Consider the following 23,351-nt stretch of genomic DNA (forward strand, 5'->3'; position numbering starts at 1 on the left):
AATTTTTAGTAGCTTACATTTATATTTTTTATTGAGTAATTTATTATTTTATTTGTATTATACTAAAGCGAAACGATAGGAAAACCTTCAATTTATCTAAAACATATTTTTTGGTATTCATAATGTGCACCAATTCGTTATAAAGATTAATCAAAATAGTGATTTAGCATTGGCGATGCACTAAGTCGTGTAATATTTTAAATTGAGCCGCTATCAATAACAACCCTTACGTAGATGGCGATAAGGTTTAAATTCCCGCTTAACACCATCCGCCTGTTTTGATTTATGCAATAAAAAAACATGGCTAAAAAGTGCCTTTTATTTTATTTTGTGGATGTTCAGGCATAAATATTTAATTTTTTTTCGATCATTTTATAAATAACTTAATTTTCCACAATATACAATAAAATAATAACCGAACATGGGTTCGTAAGTAGGAGATTTTGAACTTTAAAGCAGTTTTCATAGGTCTTTTACATGATTTTTTTCTGGGCTTATAAAAAGACTTATCTAAAAAATACTCGATTATATCAAAGGCCAAGATGTATTCTACTCGCAGTATTTAATTAAAGTATCTGAAACATTTCTAGGCGACCAAATTTTCAAACCAAAAACACATGATTTTGCATTACTACGTATGGCATCGCCTTAAACTTCGCCTTAATAATAATTTATCAGGGCAAAATCTCAATTATGATGCACACTGAATAATGATTACCTAGAAAGAGAGGACGGACCGCCAAACAACTCGGTCTTGGCACACACTTCTTGCCTCATTCACATTCATACATCGTGTCATATATACTCTTCTATTATTCTCTCGACATGGCTCGACTCAAATTTCTGATTCACTTGATCGTGTCATGTCTAATCTAATCTAATTCATGGAGGACTGAAAGCAGTTGGCATTAACAAAAAATTCCAAAGAAGCGAAGCTAGCAGTCCATAATGGAGTGCTGGTACCTACCCTGATGTATGGAAGTGAGGCATGGAACTGGCAAAGAAAGGATGAAAGTACACTGAATGCTGTTGAAATGAGATCCCTGAGGCGTACGTGGCATCGTGTGAGAAATGTGGATATAGAGTGCAAGGTAAGAGTAATGGGTAAGATTAAGAAAGGGAAGCTTAATGGAAGAATGGAGATTATATAACGCAAATGTGAATGGAAGCAGAAGTCGGGGACGCCCGAGGAAGACATGTCACGATCAAGTGAATCAGATACTTGAGTCGGGCCATTTCAAGAGTCAGAATAATAGTCAGAGTATGTATGAAACGATGTATGAATGTGATTGAGGCAAGAACTGTGTTCCCTTAGGGCCTATGTCATATTTGGGGGTGCTGTGTTGAGGGCAACCTAACAATAATATGTGATGTATATCGATTTTAAATGTATAAGACTTTTTAGGAATATCTGTTCAAGAATGTGTTAAGGCGATGCCATACGTAGTAATGCAAAATCATGTGTTTTTGGTTTGAAAATTTGGTCGCCTAGAAATGTTTCAGATGCTTTAATTAAATACTGCGAGTAGAATACATCTTGGCCTTTGAAGTAATCGAGTATTATTTAGATAAGTCTTTTTATAATCCCAGAAAAAAATAATGTAAAGGCCTATGAAAACTGCTTTAAAGTTCAAAATCTCCCACATACGAACCCATTTTCGGTTATGATTTTATTGTATAATGTGGAAAATTAAGTTATTTATAAAATGGTCGAAAAAAAATTAAATATTTATGCCTGAACATCCACAAAATAAAATAAAAGGCACTTTTTAGCCATGTTTTTTTCTTGCTTAAATCAAAACAGGCGGATGGTGTTAAGCGGGAATTTAAACCTTATCGCCATCTACGTAAGGGTTGTTATTGATAGCGGCTCAATTTAAAATATTACACGACGTAGTGCATCGCCTTAACTGTAAACGTTTGCTGAATTTCAGCAAAGGACAAAAACGATAACTGCTAATTTATTAAAAATCTCTTCAAATTATTAACACGTGTTCTTGAACTTGCCTTGATAATGTATAATGACGAAATGTTTATTATGAAACCTATCAATTCATTCGTTGAGGGCCTGCAATCCCGTTTTTAACCGGATTATGAATACATTGAAGAGATTAGCTGTATATTTTGTCAGTCTGTTTTGTCCGCGCAGGAGTATGTAATCTGACACCGCTGCAGAAGTGCACAGCGCCGGAAGAAGTAAATTAACCACGGTAGTAGGAGATTCATATCGGTTTCATGTCGTTCTTGGAAGGACTGAGATTGGACCGCACAAGAGTCCCAGCTGCTCCGGAGCGTCTGAAGCCTATCGGACTGCTAAGCTGGTAAGGGAAGGTCTATCCCAAAACTTATAAAAAATTACATAAAAATTACTAAGAAAAGTCAATTTCAACCGTTCTACAAATGAATTTTAATAAAAGCCAAATTCAACCGTTATTAAAAATAACTTTAAGAAAAGTCAAATTTAACCATTGTATAAATTAACTTTTAAAAAGTCAATTTCAACCGTTCTAAAAATGAACTTTATAAAAAGTCAAATTCAATCGTTCTAAAAATGAACTTAAAAAAAGTCAAGTTCTAAAAATGAACTTTAAAAAAAGTCAAATTCAACCGTTCTAAAAATGAACGCTAAGAAAAGTCAAATTCAAACGTTCTAAAGGTGAACGCTAAGAAAAGTCAAATTCAACCGTTATATAAATTAACTTTTAAAAAGTCAAATTCTACCGTCTTAAAAGTGAACTTAAAAAAAGAGAAATTCTAAAAATGAACTTTAAAAAAAGTCAAATTCAACCGTTCTAAAAACAAACTTTAAAAATAATCAAATTCAACCGTTCTAAAAATGAACTTTAAGAAATGTCAATTTTAACCATTATACAAATTAACTTTAAGAAAAATTAAATTCAACCGTTATGAAATTGAACTTTAAAAATAATCAAATTCAACCGTTATAAAAATGGACTTTAAAAATAATCAAATTCAACCGTTCTAAAAATGAATTTTAAGAAAAGTCAAAGTTATTCAGCCGTTATAAAAATGATCTTTAAAAAGAATCAAATTCAACCGTTATAAAAATGAATTTTAAAAAGAATCAAATTCAACCGTTCTAAAAATGATCTATAAAAAGAATCAAATTCAACCGTTATAAAAATGAATTTTAAGAAAGGTAAAATTCAACCGTTATTAAAATGATCTTTCAAAATAATCAAATTCAACCGTTCTAAAAATGAATTTTAAGAAAAGTCAAATTCAGCCGTTATAAAAATGATCTTTAAAAGAATCAAATTCAACCGTTATAAAAATGAATTTTAAAAAGAATCAAATTCAACCGTTATAAAAATGACTAAATACGGTTTTTGTGATGACGCCATTTTTTCTAACTAGTGTGTCGTGGCTGTGATTGAATTTCCGGCACGTGGCGACTAGTTAAGTGACTAAGTCTGAATAGACAGGTGCCCCCAGGACGTACACAGGATACGCGCATGAAATCATATCCTGCGTAAATAATTTAAAAAAAAACGCAAATTCTGGCGGCAGATTTAACCACTTATCTCAACAAATACTTATGAAATTATTGCAATTGATAATGTTATTCATAACGGATAACGGATAGTTATCTCATATAAATTGCATTACGTAACCTTCAGTTGTCCGTTAAGGGAGTTAAAAAAATACAACCATAAACGGCCGCAGACGGTTGGCCCTTACATTAATGTACCGGGTAACCGAGCAGTCATAACCGGCGGCAGCCGGTTACACCATACAAAAATGTATGCCATAACTCAGCTAAAATAACTTGCCGCAATCGGTTACTCCTTACAATAATGTGTGGCGTAACCGAGATGTTATAACCAGTGGTACGAGGTTAGCCTATACTAAAATCAAGGCAGTAATCTGCGGTTAAAGTTTAATTATATCTGAAGAGGAGATGAAGAAAAGATGAATGGAATCCGAACGTTAGCCGCGTGAAAGGGATGCAAATAGAGAATATACACTAGTGCGACCGAGAAAAGGATGTGTGTTAAAAAATGTGTGCGGGCGGTGGGCTGTGCGAGTGCGAAAGGGACAGGAATCGCATTCCAGAGAAATTACGCATTCAAACCCGTGCGAGAGAAAGAGATGGGTGTATAAGTGTGACTGTGGGAAAATTGTACACAAAGCGAAAACAGAACGTTTATAAAAAGAGACAGAACATTTGTAGGAATCTGAGATAAGAGATTTTTATACTTTTTAATAGTTTTTTGGAAAGAAAAGAGATTTTAAAAAAATATTAATAATATCTCTCAGAGCCTAAGTCATCTTTGAGGATGTTGTGTAGATGGGTGGAGTGACACATGTTGTAGGAGGGAAGAAACACAGATGCCTGCAAATCGTTCCACAGCCGAGCTGTTGAACCCAAGAACGAGTCGTATAAACGACCCGTTCTCATGACAACCGTGTACATATTATGTTGGTGCCGAAGGGATAAATGACGCTAGTTCCTCGGAGCATCTTCCATTGTAATACCGGTAGAACAAGGACAGCATACCTACAGAGATATTGAAAAAACGGTTCCATGATAACTCAACACAGTGACAATTCAACACACTTTTAAAAAGTGTTATAAAGTCATTAGAAACGATGAAAAAAAATAATTTAACCAAACAAATAAAGTTAATAAATTTTTTGTTTCATCACTTTCCATGACTTTATATAACTTTTGTGATGATTTATCCGGTCACCTGAAATAAGGGTAACGGTATTCATGGAGGAGTGACGCTTTTCTATTGTTTTGTGTGCAAAATTTCATCAATCTCGGAATAAAACTGTAGATTTATATAGAAGATAAATGTTTTAGTAAATATCTAATTTTAAAAACAATGACTTTATTAAACCTTACCACATTATTTATTTTCGTAATTAATTTTACAGCGTTCATGAAATTGTCCTTTTTAAGTCGATATGTGCCAAAGACTGGCTTATATGCGCTGGTGTTTTAATCGCTTGCTGAAATTACTAGAAATATTGCAAATAAGATTGAAAGACAATAATAATCAAAGGCAAGATCAACAAACTTATTAGATACACGCCAACCAACGAAGATCTAGTAGTGAGCGGAAAAACGTAGTTCAAAAGTTTCAAATAAACGGCGCTATAAAAATACTAACTACTTGCGAACTGATTTGAATTCATTCCGCAATATTCACAGTAGCGACGCCCCACACTGTGTAGATACGTGGAGTTGAATTGTGTTTATTTCTAGTAATGGTAAGTGTTTATAATTCTTTAAACTATTGCTTTTAACCACAGTAGCTTTCTGTTATATAATCAATTTCAGCTTTTTTTTTTTTTTTTTTTTTTTTTTTTTTACAGTATTACCGCACAAGAGTCCCAACTGCTCCCGTCTGGAGCCAGTGAGACTATGGCATCCCCAATTGGGGTATGTTGTGAGGCTGAGGGTATTGGGGAGGGGAGGGAGATGGGGAAGAGGAAGGTGAGGAAGTACCTGGCTATTCAGATCTGGTCACCAAACACGGCTAAAGCCATTTCAAGCAACGTTTCAATTCTGAATGGTGGTCTTACACCAGGGCGATACTGAGAGTATCTTCCACTCTGGAACGTGCCGCAAATATACTATATATTATTTTAATTAATTAATTGTGAAATAACACAAATTAATCAAATAAAATTTATTTGCGCACGCCGGGTTCGAACCCGCGACCTTCGGATCTGTAGTCAAAAGCGTATACCACTAGACCACGCCGGCCGTCAGCTTGGAGCTCTCGAAAATTGTTAAGTGTGTGTTTTGGCAATTTCCGGCACTCTCCGAATTTTAATATGGTGACATATAAACTGCTTATAGTGCTAGATATATTCGATCGATCATCTCAAATGAATCAGATACTTGAGTCGGGCCATATCAGGAGTCACAATAATAGAAGAGTATGTATGAGATGATGTATGAATGTGAATGAGGTAACGAGTGTGTGCCAAGACTGATTTATTCTTTTCATACCCCTGCGGGGAAAGCGCGTGATGATTAGTTCGTTTGTTAGAGTTTAAAGTAAATTTATTTATAAATTTGCATTTTAAAAATATATAATTATCCAATATTCTACAATGAACTATAAAAAAGCCAATCAAAATTGTTGGAAAAGACAAAAACCCAATGTACAAAATTGAATAATGATTAATGATGGTTCAAATATTGTTACAATATACTGTCAAATTACCCATCTGGTAACACATCTAATACTTATTTTTTCTTTAATTTTGAAATATTTTGTGTTTGTATGTAGAATTACTTTACGTTTGTGATTACTCTTATGTTTGCTTCACTCAAATGTAAATTGTTAACCTCGATACAGGCTTAGGGGGTATTTCACTATGTCGGGGTAAATATCTGACTAGCTATCCGTTGGCTGACTTTAAAGATCAGAATAACTTGGTTATTCAACGGCGACCGTTTCACCATTGTTTCGAGCTTCTGGATAGATAACACTCGAAATAGTCTGGCAACATCGCAAAATGTTTGCAGTTACTCCATCTACTGCCACGGCTGTCATGCGTCACAGTCCGCACACCGCGAAGTGTGCATTTTTTTGGTTATGTTATGTTGATTATCAGGTCATTTTAGATAGATTCGTGTCGAATTAATACATTGTTTCTTATTTTGAACACAATCAAATAATTCAGGATGGATCATACAAGCATTCAAATTCATTCAACAAAATTCGACTCACTTCTCCGCTGTCAAACTCGGAATGTTTTGACGCCATCTTTGATTCGAGGAATAGCGCCTAAGGTGAAGTTCGAGCACTGATTAGTCAAATCGAACTTTAACCCGAGCGTTGGCGTTATTCAGATATAGTGAAAACGAAAAAATGACTAATCCGCGGATTAGTGCTTAGTCAGAACATAATCAGAGATAGTGAAATACCCCCTTAGTCCTAGTTAGGTTGATTTTTATGTGAAAACAAACGTGTTTTATGTATAGTGAGATGCAATAAATAAATAAATAAATGTACAAAATTTTGGTACAAGACAAAAACCCAATGTACAAAGTTGTGGGACAAGACAAAAACCCAATGTACAAATTTGGCAAAAATGTCAATTAGTAAGTTTTATACCAGTAACTAGCCCATGTAAAATATACTGCCATTTTATCGTTGTGGTCGAACGTTATCAGCGGGAAGGAGACAGAGCATAAATCAGTTGAATTTCAAACGGGAACATCGCGGGAGCGACAGAGAGGCAGATACTCACGATCGTGCGAGAGAGAGTTCCGATATAAATTTGAGAACATTTCGTTGGTGCGAGTGAAAGACATGATATATTACATCATGTTGCTATAAAACAACAACATAATTAAATTAAGGATTAAATTATATAATATTTTATATGAAGCCGTTGTTGGTCGGATCACTAAACATAACTAAAGTCATTGTAATGAAAGATTTTTTTATGTGAAATCGCACAAGAGTCCCAACAGATTACAACCGTCTGGAGCCAGTGAGATTATGGCATCCCCAATTTTAAAGGATTGAGTCGGAGAGAGGTAGGTGGGGAATACCTAGCTATTCAGATCTGGTCACCAAACACGGCTAAAGCCATTTCAGGCAACGTTTAAAGTCTGAATGGTGGTTTTTCACCAGGGCGATACTGAGATTATCTTCAACACTGGTATTATAGACCATAATTCATTTTAAATTTCAATTAAAAAATTGTCCTAGGAAACGTCACCATCTCAATGACAATTCTAATTTATTGAAACTTGATTATAATCTTTACCGAACAATTAAAAAGGCCACCATCTTGAAACAGTTAACAGACAGACGAAATGCCGAACGGTAGAGGTCTAACAGGACGGCAAACAACTCGGTCTTGGCACACACTTCTTTGCCTCATTCACATTCATACATATTCTTGTATTATTCTGGCTCTTGAGATGGCCGGACTCAAGTATGTCGTGAATGGTTTTACCACAAATACGCCTCAGGTATCTGACACTTCTATCGATCACACATGACATTTCGGTACATTGTATTGTCATTCTCTAGTCTTTGTGTATCTGTTTTCTAGGGGCGCCTTCAGTTTCACCCGGGCAATTGTGGGTTGGTTTTATTGCTGTAGTTTATACAGAGGGGAAGGTACGTTGACATTACGAGGGGAATATACGACCCCTAAAGCGCACATGCTAAAAAACGTTACCTTGCACACTCAATATAAATACGGTACCTAGTTATTCGACACGAACAGGGAGTTTATGAATTAGTGGTAAACGGAATATATGTTAGGATTTAATTTAATTATTTAAAAAAAAAAAACATAAGTACACTTTTTATTTTATTTTTTATTTTTTATTGAATAAATAGTTAATACATAATATCAACAAACAAGTCCTGCTAAGCCGATTGAATTGGCTTGTCAACAGGTGCTTAAAGTTAGTTTCAAATACATTTTTTAAAGTTATAATTTACATCTTATATCTACAGAATTAACAATTTTTTCATACAATTTTTCATACATATTAAAATAATTTTTTTTTCCGATAGCCAATTTTTCACCATATATTTAACCTTATTCATAGATTTACATTGCTTTATAGTGTCAGGTAATAAATTAAATATCTTCGGTATGTTGTATTCAAACGTTCTCTGTCCGTATTTATTATTAAATTTCGGAACTATTAACCCGTCATTGCGCGTGAATCTAGTACTGTATTTATGTTCTAATTTTTCTTTATGCTGCGGGGTAAATATACAGGGTGTATCGGCACTAACCCGACAAACTTTAACCAGCTATTCCTTAGCACATTTGGAGTAAAAAATGTTATGTGCACTTTGCTGTCCGGTAACGTTTTTTTTAATAAAAAATTAATTAAACATATTTTCACCACATGTCACCACTGTTTTATCCTTTGTCAAAATTTGAAAGCAACATCGCAACTCTCGCGTGTTGCTGCGAACGAAGCCCGTATTACATAATCCAGTACCAGAAAAGAAATATTTTATTTAACAATAATGATTATTCACATTTTTCGTATGCGAATCACTGATTGTCTTCTTGTATTGTACACATCAGTTTTATTTTTGTATCTAAATTGTTTCACCTCTGGAATGCTTTGGTTTCACCTCTTACGCGTTTCACGTATTAAATAGTCTAATTTTGAAACTAAGAAACTAATTAGTAGATTTCCTGAATTTATAATCGAAGTCCAATAATTCTGAGCACTTTTAAAAACAATTTTCCTCACTTAGGTACTTATCAATAATAATAATTGGATTATTTGAACAGCGCCGTTGTTTTTTAAATCACCGTAAGTGCTCTGTCAAAATGTTACTTGCTAGGCTATCCTACAACGTATATTTTTTAATAAATTTAGTTATTTACAACTTCGCGGAATGTGATTTATGAATATTATTGCTTATGTTAAAAGCCTTCCAGAATTACCGGAATATAACGAGCAGCTTGACACACTTAAGTTTATTTCCACTAATTTGAAGGTACAAAGAATGTATAGTTTTAAAAACAATCCCGATGAATCAAAAAACGGTTCATATAAAACTGCTGCGCAACACACTGAGACAAAGGAAAGCACTCACACAAACGTCATGACTGCATTGGATTGACCACCTGCAAATGAATGCTGCCAGATTGCTAATTTATTTAAACAATAATTATTAAATTTTATTTAAAATATCGCAATTTTTTTAAAAAATCGACAATAAATTACAACTATAATTTAAAAAAAATATTCTTAACCCCACGCTTTTTCGTAATTGATTAATTAATTCAGAATTTAAACGTTGCTTGAAATGACTAGCCGTATTTGGTGACCAGATCTGAATATCCAGGTTCAGAATTTAAACGTTGCTTGAAATGACTAGCCGTATTTGGTGACCAGATCTGAATATCCAGGTTTAGAATTTAAACGTTGCTTGAAATGACTAGCCGTATTTGGTGACCAGATCTGAATATCCAGGTTCAGAATTTAAACGTTGCTTGAAATGACTAGCCGTATTTGGTGACCAGATCTGAATATCCAGGTTTAGAATTTAAACGTTGCTTGAAATGACTAGCCGTATTTGGTGACCAGATCTGAATATCCAGGTTCAGAATTTAAACGTTGCTTGAAATGACTAGCCGTATTTGGTGACCAGATCTGAATATCCAGGTTTAGAATTTAAACGTTACTTGAAATGACTAGCCGTATTTGGTGACCAGATCTGAATATCCAGGTTCAGAATTTAAACGTTGCTTGAAATGACTAGCCGTATTTGGTGACCAGATCTGAATATCCAGGTTTAGAATTTAAACGTTGCTTGAAATGACTAGCCGTATTTGGTGACCAGATCTGAATATCCAGGTACTTCCTCACCTTCCACTCCTTCCCTTAGCCATAAAACTTACCCCAATTCAACATAAAAATTGTTTAAATTATCGGATGTAATGAAATGCATAATAATTAGACCCCAAAATACTTAATTATTCAGGGAAATAAACCCCTGAGTCATCAGTTGGAAATACCAACGACATTAAGTGAAATTAACAATGCAATAATCCTATTATTGCATTGTTTAAAATTTCACTTAATTATTAGCATTAGCAAATAATATTGGGATTAGCAAATAATAATTTACGACAATTTACTCGGAAATCAATAAAGCCAGAATAATAAAAAAAGAAAGTTATCACTTACGTCGTCTGTAAGTGGCTTTACCAAAGTTTGATAATGCCGTCAGAAGGTGAAACAGCTGTCACGCGTAATAATAATTACAACTAGCAGAACTTGTTTATAAACACACTGTTTTTATAAATTTTTTAATAAGACTGTTAAAATAAAAAAAATCTCTAAATTGAAATGGAGTTCTACAAACTAAACTTAAAATCAAATAAATTTATTGCGAAGGTTCAAAGTACTGTACTGTAATATTATATTAAATAATTTTTACGTGTTTAATTATTGTTTAAAGTCAGATTAAAGCGATTAAAAAACCCACCTGGCAATTCTTATTCGAGTTTCGTTGTTTTTACGTATTGGCGCGCTTACAAGCATCAGTCGTCTCATTTTTAACCATTAATATTTAGTGTGTAGGAAAGAGAGAAGACGCTTTTCGACACACTTGTCGAAAAACTTGTTGAATGCCGACGGGCATACTCTTCTACAGATTTTATTAAATATTGATATGTAGGTAATATTGATGTGTAAATGAATGACATTGTGAGAATTTTACCAATAAATAATAAATGAAAATGCGGACATGTAGTTTATGTTAATTTTTTTATTGGAGCATTTGTTCGAAGTGACTACCATTATTTTCGATGCAAGCGTGTAGTCTTGTTATATTTTGATTATTTAAGTTTGCAGGATTTGCTTTAATTTCTGCAGCGGCTTCCATCACTCGTTCGAGCAGTTGCTCTCTTGAGGCTATTGGCTTAGCATACACTTTTTCCTTGAGAGCCCCCCACAGGTAGTAATCCAGGGGGGTCAGGTCGGGTGATCTTGGTGGCCAAGCAATGGCCGGACTTCCACGGCCTATCCAACGACCAGGAAACTCGACATCCAAGTAGTTCCGCACGGCAATCGAATAGTGTGGTGGGGCTCCATCGTGCTGGAACCACATTCTCCGTAGTAATTCGAGGTTCACATCTTCCAGAATCTCGCCCAGTTGCACTTGTAAGAACTCCAAATACATCGGTCCATTTAGTCTGGGAGGCAACTCGATTGGACCGAGTATTTGATTTCCCAGGATTCCTGCCCACATGTTGATGGAAAATCTGTCCTGGCTCGACGACTCCCGAACAAGCTTGGGGTTTTGTTCAGCCCAATGGTGCAAGTTGTGCACATTTAGCACTCCTGTTTTAGTGAACTGTGCTTCGTCGGTAAACAATATGTTTTTCATGAAGTCTGCATCTCTTATGACATTATGCAGCATTCTTCTGCAGTACACGACTCTGGAAAAGTGGTCATTCTCCATGAGGCCTTGGCAGCGCCTATAGTGAAAAGGTTTGAGCCCGTGCTTCTTCAGAACTCTCCATACCGCCATGTGTTCCCTGTGTCCTATCATCAGAGCGACCCGACGCACGGACAGCGTGGGGTCTTCGGTAATTAAGTTCAGGATTCTCTCCTCAACTGCCACAGGAACGATGTTGTGTCCTCCGCCGGCGCCTTCAATCCGTCCGATGCCACAGTCACGCAATTGTTGATACATCTGAAACAAAACAACAAATAACAACTGCTTTTATTATTCAGCTCAGTAATAATGTCAAATAAACAATCGCGGGCTTTTTCACTCATTTTATTTTTAAAGAACACTTATTTTAGGCACATATCAGAAAACTTACGTTTTCTCTTCATTTATTTCATTTTTTTATAGTAAAATGTATAACAAAGTGTTTTAAATTATAATTTTCTTAACTAGGTACGGTTGATATCTTGGATTCACAGGGGTGAAATTGAATTCAAGTAATTTAAATAATCCCATGGTGAGAAAGGGAGTGAATTCAATTGCAGTGAATGATGCATTTATTAGAGATTAAAATTAATTAACTTTTTAAAACGCCGTTTAGTGACCACTGAACACAAATCACCTAAAGTACAATTTACATTTTTAAAGTTGGTGGCCCCTTGTTATGTTTTTAATGTTCCCAGTTTAAATTTCAAAAGCGCTTTTTGGCATTATCAATGAATGTAAATAGTTTCAATAAACAATTGATAGGGTACAAACCTGGACAAAGGTAGCATGGTGTGGGACGCGTCTTCCAGGAAACCTCATGCGATACTCCCTTACGGCTGCTCGTGAATTTCCATTGCAAAATCCATAAACAAAAACAATATCTGCTTGCTCGGCAGGTGGATAATTGAGGGGCATATTTCAACAGTAAAAACTTAGATAACAAAACAAAAACGAAACTAGAAACTTGATGACATGCGAACTCCCAAAACAGCACTGACCACTGATACGAGACGGGGTGGCGGGAACCACACGGGACTTGAGACAGAATATGTGTGAAAGAGATGACAGTAGCGCGGCGTTGCCAATTATTTTACCCCTATACTGTGGGCAGTAGCGGAGTGTGGAAATTTTATTTATTTTTTGTTTTTAAAAGAAAAAAAATGTTACCGGACAGCAAAGTGTACATAACATTTTTTACTCCAAATGTGCTAAGGAATAGCTGGTTAAAGTTTGTCGGGTTAGTGCCGATACACCCTGTATACTGAATTATGATTTTTTGCCATAGAATAGCCTTAACAGGTAAAATTTTGGCACTCTGAAACAGCAACGGTGTATTATGTCTCTGTTTAAAAATATTAGGGACGACTAGTAATTTTACAATTGCGTTTTGTACAACTTGGACTTGTTTCAGATTGGCTATACTAGTATTTCCCCATATGGTTAATCCATATCTTATATATTATTATTATCAATAAATAAGAATAATAATAATAATTAATAATAATTGGATGACTTGTATAGCGCCGTTTTTGTGCAAAATCACCTAGAGGGCGCTGTACAAATTTATAATACATTTCTACAGTGATCTATGTTATTACTTATTACTAACTATTTATAGAGATAATATACAGTACAATACTTACCTGGTAGGTCACTTGAGATTAACACTTAATTAAGGCGAAGCTTAGTGCCAAATCACTATTTTGATTAATCTTCAATACGAATTGGTGTACATTATGAATACCAAAAAATATGCTCTAGATAAATTGAAGATTTTCTTATCGTTTCGCTTGAGTAGATTAAAAATAAATAAATAAATTACTCAATAAAAACTATAAATGTAAACTACTAAAAAAATATATTTTTCATTAGAAATCTATGAACGCGTAAAGGAAACAACTTAAAAAAAAACTGTATTGTAGCTAAGATTATCTGTGACAGTTTCACTTGATTAACTTTTTTGCTTTCTTATAAAATTATTTACAAAATAAATAAAAACCAGTTTTGTGCTTGAAATCTAACTTTTCTAGACTCCGTTTGTCAAGCGATTTTAATGCCTTTTTGGTATTCATAATGTACTAGTACACCAATTAGTTATAAAGTTTGATCAAAATAGTGATTTGGCATTAAACTTCGCCTTAATCGGATAACCAATAGTTTGAAGAGATTTTTAATAAATTAGCAGCACTCAATTTTCTCCGTGCATCAATACATCCAATGCCAAGCTTCTCGGATATATTATAATACTTAAATTACCACGAATTTCCGGTCCCCGTGTAGGTGGTACATGCACACACCCGCGTACGATGCATTTATTGCGTAGGTACCACGACACGTGCTAACCTAACCTAACTTTACCCAACCGAAGTGGCAGATGGTTGAGACTGCACTTTTAATTTCGTATAAGCAGGGTGTAATATTTTATGCATACGGGACTCAATTTGTGGGTCAGTTTGGTATACTGTTAATTTCTCAAAGTCATGGTGTTTGCAAGAGAGAGTACGAAAACAGTGTGCAATATAGCTGTGAATGAGGAATACTTGGATCAGGTGGATGAGTTTGTGTATTTAGGAAGTATGTTCTAGAGAGATGGGAAGGCTGACAGAGATATTGAAACAAGGGGAAATGCAAATAACTCCATTCATGGAGGACTGAGCGCAGTTGGTGTCAGCATTATATGCATCAGTCCACAATGGAGTGCTAGTACCTACCCTGATGTATGGCAGTGAGGCATGGAACTGGTAGAGAAAGGGTGAAAGTAGACTGAATGCTGTTGAAATGAAACCCTTGAGGATAAACGAAGTATGTATGAAGAATGAGTTAATGGTGAATGTAAGTAAGTCTAAAGTAATGGTGTTTGAAAGAGAGAGTACGAAAACATATAGTTGTTGCTGAGGAATACTTGGAGCAGGTGGATGAATTTGTGTATTTAGGAAGTATGTTCTAGAGAGATGGGAAGGCTGACAGAGATATTGAAACAAGGGGAAATGCAGGGAACTCCATTCATGGAGGACTGAACGCAGTTGGCGCTAACAAAAAAAAGTCCAAAGAAGCGAAGCTAGCAGTCCACAATGGGGTACAGAAACCTACCCTGATATATGGCAGAAAATGCTGAGAAATGATAGAACCATGTATGATCGTGTGAGAAAGTGGAGATTCGAAAAGAATGAAAGGCTGATGTAAGCGTAATCAGTAAGATTAAGAAAGGAGCGCTTAGAGCGAATGAATAAAGAAAGGAATGTAAGATGGATGGTAAGTGTTGGGGTGCCCGAGAAAGACGTGGTTCTATCACCCGCTGCGAGAAGGTTAAAATATTGCTTGATTGGGTTTCACAGCCGCTATCATTCTATGGAATCTGTATAAGTGTAGCGGGTGACATCAAGAGAGGGGCACATAGTTTAACGAACTGAGCACATGTCGCCAGCAAGGTTAATAAATGCAAAACTGCTGCCGTAATTGAATGAATAATTATTATCCTATGTCACGGATGGCAGCATTGGAAAAAGTTCATGCGTTACAATTTTTAACGTGCGTCCGCAAGTATGTAACGTGAAGAGTGTAGAGTGAAGAGTAAAGAATGACGAGTGAATAGTAAAGAGTGAAGATATTAGAGTGAAGAGTAAATAGTGTTGAGTGATGAGTAAAGAGTGTAGAGTGAAAAGTGAAGAGTTAAAAATAAAGAGTGGATAGTAAAGAGTGAAGAGTGTAGAGTAAAGAGTTAAGAGTTAAGAGTTAAGAGTAAAGAGTGAAGAGGGAAGAGGGAAGAGTGTAGAGTGTAGAGTGAAGATTAAAATGTGAAGAGACAAATAGTAAAATATAAAAAATAAAAAGGAAAAGAATAAAGAGACACCTAAATTCAAAGCAAATCCAACTTATAGAGTTCGTTAAAATAGAGTCACAGACAGACACACAACTGAAATTAGTACCTAATGTATTTATTCAGATAATCAGTTCCAATTTCGAAAATGACACTTCAATTCAAAGCGAATCCGAGATCTAGATTTAATTTTTTTTTTCAGAACCAGAGATACAACTGAAATCAATTTTCTGTTGAAATGTTATATTACAGATAATTATTTTTCACCATAGAGATTTTTCAAGCAATCAGTTCCGACTTTGAAAACGACACATTTAAATTTAAAGAAAATTCGAGTTCTACGGTCCATTGAACCAGAGTTACAGACAGACACACGTCCGAAAGTAGTCATTATTTCAATAAGTCAACGATAGAACAAAGTCAGTGTTGTGTTCGTCAGAGCACCGTTATGAAATTTTAATTTTCACTTTTGTTTAGAACGAAAGTGAATTTGAAAGGAAATAAATCGAATATAATTTAAGGCGAAGCTTAATGGAAAATCACTATTTGGATTAATCTTTATAACGAATTGGTGTACATTATGAATACCAAAAAATATGCTTTAGATAAATTGAAGGTTTTCCTATCGTTTTGCTTGAGTAGAATGCAAATAAAAAAATCAATTACTCTATAAAAAATATAAATGTAAAATACTATTTTTTTTTAAAAGTGAAGTGTATGAATGCGTAAAGGAAACAAATTAAAAAAATACAGTACTATAGCTAAGATTATCTGTGACAGTTTCACTTGATTAACTTTTTTGCTTTCTTATAAAATTATTTTAAAAATAAATAAAAACAAGTTTTGTGCTTGAAATCGAACGTTTCTAGACTCCGTTTGTGAAGCGATTTTAATGTCTATTACCTACAATAGGTATAAGGTATACCAATAATATACACATTTTTGGCTTTTAGCTTCCTCTTGATTCATTTTTGGGCAATCATGCCGTTTGCGCTTCCTCTTTTAGCCAAAGTTTAGGACGTCTTTTTAGGACCTTTTTTAAAAATTTGTTGCTTGTTAATGTTATTAATCTCATTAAATCTGCACAATTTAAAAATAATAGAGCTATATCGCCACTCAGTTGGGCAGCGTTGTGAAGCGGGATAAGGTATGGGCTGTAGGGAGAGATTTATCAATGCGGTTTACACTAGAGAATAGCACGATCAAGTGAATCATATTATACTACAACCGAGCCATGACAGTTGGTTTGACACTTTCAAATTGATAACTTGACAATATCGGATCGATAGACTTAAATTTCGACGATTTTTCATCAATATCCTGTGCACGGTTGCGCTGTCAATACCCGAACCGATATTGACACAAAATATTATAGGAAATCGTTTAATAGTTTAATCGATTATACATAAAGATAGTTGCCAATAAAAGTGTGCGGTGATAAAATGAAGACAATGTTAGTAGTTCTTATTCGAAGTATGATACAGTTTAATATGACGGAAGGAGATAGGGTCGCATTAGCTCAGTTGGTAGAGCGGTCCCCGGAAAGGAAAGGGTCCTGGGTCCTTTTTCTGATTTTTCTGTTTATTCGTTTTCGTTTAGGAATCGCTAATATTGTCTTCAATAATTTAATATCTCTTAATCACTCATATTCCTGTTAAAAACAGGATTTTAGGAATGAATTGATGGGTATCCTTATAAACTTAAGTAAAATACCAATGATAATTATTAGAATATATATTAAAGTGGCATTAAAAACAACGTTATTTTATTATAATTATGTATAAAATACCAGTGTTTTGTCACGATGTTCGAACACGTGTTCATAATACAACCAAAAAAAACAACACAAACAACAAACAACAGCAGTATTATTACGAATTTACTGACACTTTATCAGGAAGCTGCTTGTAGTCCTGATTTTATCAGAATTACCTATAACTGATTTTTAATAAATCTGCACTTTTCTCAGTGTAAAGAAAATAATTTTCTTCAAGTCCTATGTCATCTTTTAGGATGCTGTTTGGAGGGTTTTTGTGTATAAATCTATCTTCCTGCAGGTCAAAGGATCTCCCTCACAGATTTGTGTGGCGATCAATTCTCTCTGCCCACCCCTGCGGGGAAACGGCGTGTTGTGTTCTACATAATAATTCCAGTATTTTCTAGTTTAATATAGAATAATTGCGTCATTACGTTTTTGACCGTTATAAAAATGTGTTATGAGAAACCGTAGAAATCAGAAGTATACAACTAAATGAACTTACAAAGTAAGTCAATAATCTTATCAACACAATGATAAGGAAATGTTAGCCAGTTCATTCAAAGCAGAGTCTCTCAAAGTTTTTCTGAAAGTTTTAAATATATATTTTGAATAGATTTCTTTTTTTTTAATTTGGGAGGCGGGAATGGGTACCGCCGCCCCGAGAACTATTTACTGGATAACCAACACCTCTGCCATAGGTCGCTTGAAGTATTTGGCTACATTTGGTGACTTAGCAGGGGTGCCCGGGTTCATGGGGTGAGGTTTGTACAGTTGAGGGAGACGCCTTTCACCGCAGTGGGATTCCATCCCCAGATTCCTACTCCTTTACTTCCTTAAAAACACCCTCCACACAGCTTCCCCAATATAAATCCATCAATGAAATGGCCCCATCCTACATCTCTGAACTATGCGTCCCGGAAAACACTGGTCTGAGGCAGTCAACTCTTAGATCAGCAACATCATCAGCTGTAGGCAGACTGATGGAACCTAAGCGCAAGACAAATACTAAGTTTGGTGATCGCGCTTTCGGAGTATCTGGGCCGAAGGCTTGGAATAAACTCCCTCTGGAACTAAGATCCATAACAAGTCCAACAGAATTCAGGTCTAAACTAAAAACTTACCATTTTAAGCTGTCGTACCCTTAAATTAAATATACCATTCCTGAGAGAAAGTCCAGTTATATCGAATTATGTCCTAAATCCTGTATCTAAATTTCGCTAATAAACAATTAGATAATGTTAATTAAGTGTTAATCTCAAGTGACCTACCAGGTAAGTATTGTACTGTATATTATCTCCATAAATAGTTAGTAATAACATAGATCACTGTAGAATTGTATTTTAAATTTGTACAGTGCCCTTGAGGTGATTTTGCACAAAAACGGCGCTATACAAGTCATCCAATTATTATTATTATAAGATGACTCCTGCGTGGGGTTAATGTGATAAAAACGATAGTTCCGTGATGCCCATGGGTTGTTAAGTTATTTATATTTAACCTCTCAGGCCTCATTATTATATTTCTTAAAGAAGCTGTAAGAAGGACGAGGAATTTGTGTGCATTTTAGCAACGCAATAAAATCCAAATAAATGGAATATTATTGAACGTATTCGAAAAATAAAAACTGTTTTTTCGAGTCGATGAAATAACCCTAATTTTGAAATGTTCAAATTTGGAATGCAAACTTAAAATTTTCAAAAATTGCTATACGTTTTGAACAGAGAAATAATACATGTTATTTTAGACATATGTTTTATAAGCATTACTGTCACCTCACTTATTATTAACATTACTGTAACCTCACTTTTATAAACATTACTGTGACCTCACTTTCTATAAACATTACTGTTATCTCACTTTCTATAAACATTACTGTCACCTCACTTATTATTAACATTATTGTTATCTCACTTTCTATAAACATTACTGTCACCTCACTTTCTATAAACATTATTGTTATCTCACTTTCTATAAACATTACTGTCACCTCACTTTCTATAAACATTATTGCTATCTCACTTTCTATAAACATTACTGTCTGCTCATTTTTTTGTGGTTTCTTATAAAAAATTCACAAAGTTTTATATTTTTTTCTCAAATTGCAATCGTTTCATAGAGGTGCAATTTTGAATTCTTCCGTTGTTTGATTTGAATATAAAGCGTTGTGTTTTCTCTTTCTAACACCATTTAAATCATATTTCTGACATTAGGGAGAAAGTTCGTTTGACGTCAAACACTGATTAATGAAAAATAAATAAATATTAGTTTGAAAAGTTTGCCTCAGAGAAAGTTTTAGAAGCACTGGCAGAAGTTCACATTTGAACGATACGATTTTAATACAAGGTCGCCTTTCGAACTATATAACTTTTGTATTGTTGTATGGTAGATAGGAACTGTCAGTATCACCCTGGTAAAATACCGACCTATTTAGAACAGAAAAAACTTTGATCTTCAGGAATTTTTAGTGGCTTGTCTTTTTTTTCTTCATTTTTTTACCTCCACACAATTTAAGGATGTTTGCAAATACCACACAGGAAATATATTATCATTTTTGGGAATGCTGTGTGGAGGGTTTTGAAGAGATCGAGCACACAAGAACGAGTCGCAGAAACGAAAAGTTCTTATATGCCGATAATGTCTAAGATGAAGGGATCAATGACGCATGTTCCTCGGAGCATCTTCCATTATAATACCGGTAGAACAAGGACAGCATTCCCACCTGACGCATGTGTTGAAAATATTATTAGGGAATCTATGAAACTGACCACCCGTTTCTGCACAGAATGAAGGATTTTTAGTATTTTGGAGCTCCAGACCAAAGGTGGCTGCCAATTCAACAGGTCGTCAATTGTTTACTATTAAAGTACCATACAAATATATCAGAGACGGCCTCTGCGGTCGAAGGGTAAGGCTCTGGACTAGCTAGCCAGAGGTCACGAGTTCAAATCCTGGCGTGCGCAAGTAAATATTATTTTATTGATTTGTGTTATTTAAAAATTTACTAATTAAAAATAATATATAGTGTATTTGCGGCTGTTGTAAGACCACCATTAAGAATTGAAACGCTGCTTGAAATGACTTTAGCTGTGTTTGGTGACCAGATCTGAATAGCAAGATACTTAACTACCTTCCTCTCCACCATACAGCATACCCTAATCGGGGATGCCATAGTCTCACTGGCTCCAGACGGTTGGGAGCAGTTGTACCGGTAGATCTTCTCTGCCTACCCAACAAGTAGCTTTATTATGGTTAGTTAAGACGAAATAAGCGCCTTTGAGGTGATTTTGTACAAAAACGACGCCATAAAAATCATTCAAATATTATTATCACAAAACTCTAATAACGGGGTTCGCTCGGCGTTGACATTTTAATTATATCTGATGAACGTATTACTAAAATCTCAAATGTTTCTAGAGGGATACCTACGGATCTAAGTTATTTATATTCTTAAGATTAATAAAAACACTACCTTACCATTAAAATATTCAATGTAAAACGGTTTGAAAATTTTATAAAACGTTTTTCAGCTATAAAAATAGCGCTAAGCAAGAGATTTTATTTTTCTAAACGATGAATTAGTAACTTCCCGAGGAATCCCTCTAGAAACATTTGAGATTTTTGTAATACGTTCATCAGAAATAATAATTAAAATAAACCTGCTGGGTCAAAGTCAACCGTAGGTCCGTACATTGTCATTGAAATACCCACTTTATTTTATAGATTTGATAGGGCAATTATAGTGATTTGTTTTTGGGATACTACGCCGTGTATCTCCTTCTTTTGGCTAAAGAAGGAGATAGAGCAACACGGCATAATACCCTAAAAAAAACAAATCAATTTAATTCTTTTGGGCGTGAAAATTTCTAATCATAGTTGATAGGGCAAATTCAACCTTGGGTCTGTCCAATACACAAGAACCGCGCGTCGCATATATTTGTGCACGGCTGCTTCACTTACGTCGTTATGATTCTGGCTTAATCTTATTATCTCGTCTTAATAAAAAAAATGAACTTACCTAGAACACTGACAAACTTCGCAACCACCCTGTTGTTCGTGTCCTTCCCACATCAAATCTGTGACTTCCATTTTGCAAGTCCTTTTTTTGACACAAATTTAAAATAAACACTCACTTTTAATCAAAATTACTGCATTATGTAACGAGTAATTTGAATTTAACGGTTTAAAAAAATATAATATTCTTGTAATATAATTAAGATTCACTAAACTTTATTATATAATTGGTCTACAATGTCACTTTTGATAAATAATACAAGTTTAAAACAATGTTTTTATTATTTGCTTAGTATTAAAATAATAAGTTATCTTTTTCATCACCTTTTTAACTGATTTTAAATTAATTTCACTTTTAACGCACTGTTTTTTTTTTTGTATTTGTTTACAATTGGTTAAATTTTGTCACTGGAAACTGTCAAATTGAACTGTTTTACTGTGTAGGGTTTAATTAGAGTATTTTTTTGTAACTTCTGTCAGTTTGCGAGGCAACATGAAGGACCTATGCGTTGGTAATTCTCCAACGGACTGTTTGGTTCCGTGTTGTTGGTTACTTGACTGTAGTATACTGTGTGGTTTGTGTCTGTAGCGTGTGCATGTGTTGTGTTACCAATACTGACAACGCTATCGGCGAACGAGAAGGGAACGTCAACCTTTTTGATACATACGCCACAACAAGAGACCTCAACTTGTTTTCTCCGTAGGGGTCGGCAGAGACGCACTGTTTCGCTCTACATGCCCAAACCATCTAAGCTTCCTTTTCTTAATCTTACTCATTACGCTTACATCAGCCTTGCATCATTTGCGAAGCTTTACATTTCTCACACGATCATAAATGATTTTTTTATGGTGAATGCAGGTAATTCCATTAAAACGAAGTTTAATGCTTATTTTGATTAATCTTTATAACGAATTGGTGTACATTATGAATATAAAAAAATATGCTTTAGATAAATTGAAGGTTTTCCTATTGTTTCGTTTGAGTACAAAACAAATAAAATAATAAATTACTCAATAATAAATATAAATGTTAATTACTAAAAAATATATTTTTCCAATAGAAATGTATGAACGCGTAAAGGAAACAACTTTAAAAAAATACTTTATTATAGCTAAGATTATCTGTGACAGTTTCATTTGATAAACTTTTTTGCCTTCTTATAAAATTATTTACAAAATAAATAAAAACCAGTTTTGTGCTTGAAATCGAACATTTCTAGACTTCAGCATTACCAGTAGCAAATTATTTTATAACTCATAACTTCAATCAGTGTTTAATCCAGCAGCACGGCTCTTAACCGGGTTTTCAAAATATTTGCACATTTCAGAACATCTTCGTAACCTTCGCTGGCTCAAGTGCCCTGAAAGAATCCAGTACAAACTGTGCTGGATGGTGTTTAAATCCATCAATGAAATGGCCCCACCCTACAACTCTGAACTATGCGTCCCGGAAAACACTGGTCTGAGGCAGTCAACTCTTAGATCAGCAACATCATCAGCTGTAGGCAGACTGATAGAACCTAAGCGCAAGCCAAATACTAAGTTTGAAAAAAGGCTTGGAATAAACTTCCCCAGAAACTAAGATCCATAACAAGTCCAACAGAATTCAGGTCTAAACTAAAAACTTACCTTTTTAAGCTGTCATACCCTTGAATTAAATATATCATTCCTGAGAAAAAGTCCAATTATATACAATTTTCTAAATATGTCCTAAATCTTGTATCTAAATTTCGCTAATAAACAATTAGTTAATGTTAATTAAGTGTTAATCTCAAGTGACCCACCAGGTAAGTATTGTACTGTATATTATCTCCATATATAGTTATAACAT

The 23,351-nt window shown here is 34.6% G+C and overlaps 1 protein-coding gene across 1 annotated transcript in view; it reads right to left on the minus strand.

The window, feature by feature from the left end:
- The window catches only part of LOC149409006 (uncharacterized), a 51,297-nt gene extending 29,664 nt beyond the window's left edge, over positions 1–21,633 (minus strand). The window contains exon 1 of the mRNA XM_089650249.1: positions 21,525–21,633. Within this exon, the coding sequence (XP_089506375.1) occupies positions 21,525–21,595 (71 nt within the window). The 5' untranslated portion in view covers positions 21,596–21,633. The remainder of the gene's footprint in view (positions 1–21,524) is intronic.
- Between the last annotated feature and the right edge of the window lie 1,718 nt (positions 21,634–23,351).

The sequence above is a fragment of the Hesperophylax consimilis genome, unplaced genomic scaffold, assembly GCF_061612785.1.
Source record: "Hesperophylax consimilis isolate HC1 unplaced genomic scaffold, BYU_Hcon_1.0 scaffold_39, whole genome shotgun sequence".
Lineage (NCBI taxonomy): Eukaryota > Metazoa > Arthropoda > Insecta > Trichoptera > Limnephilidae > Hesperophylax > Hesperophylax consimilis.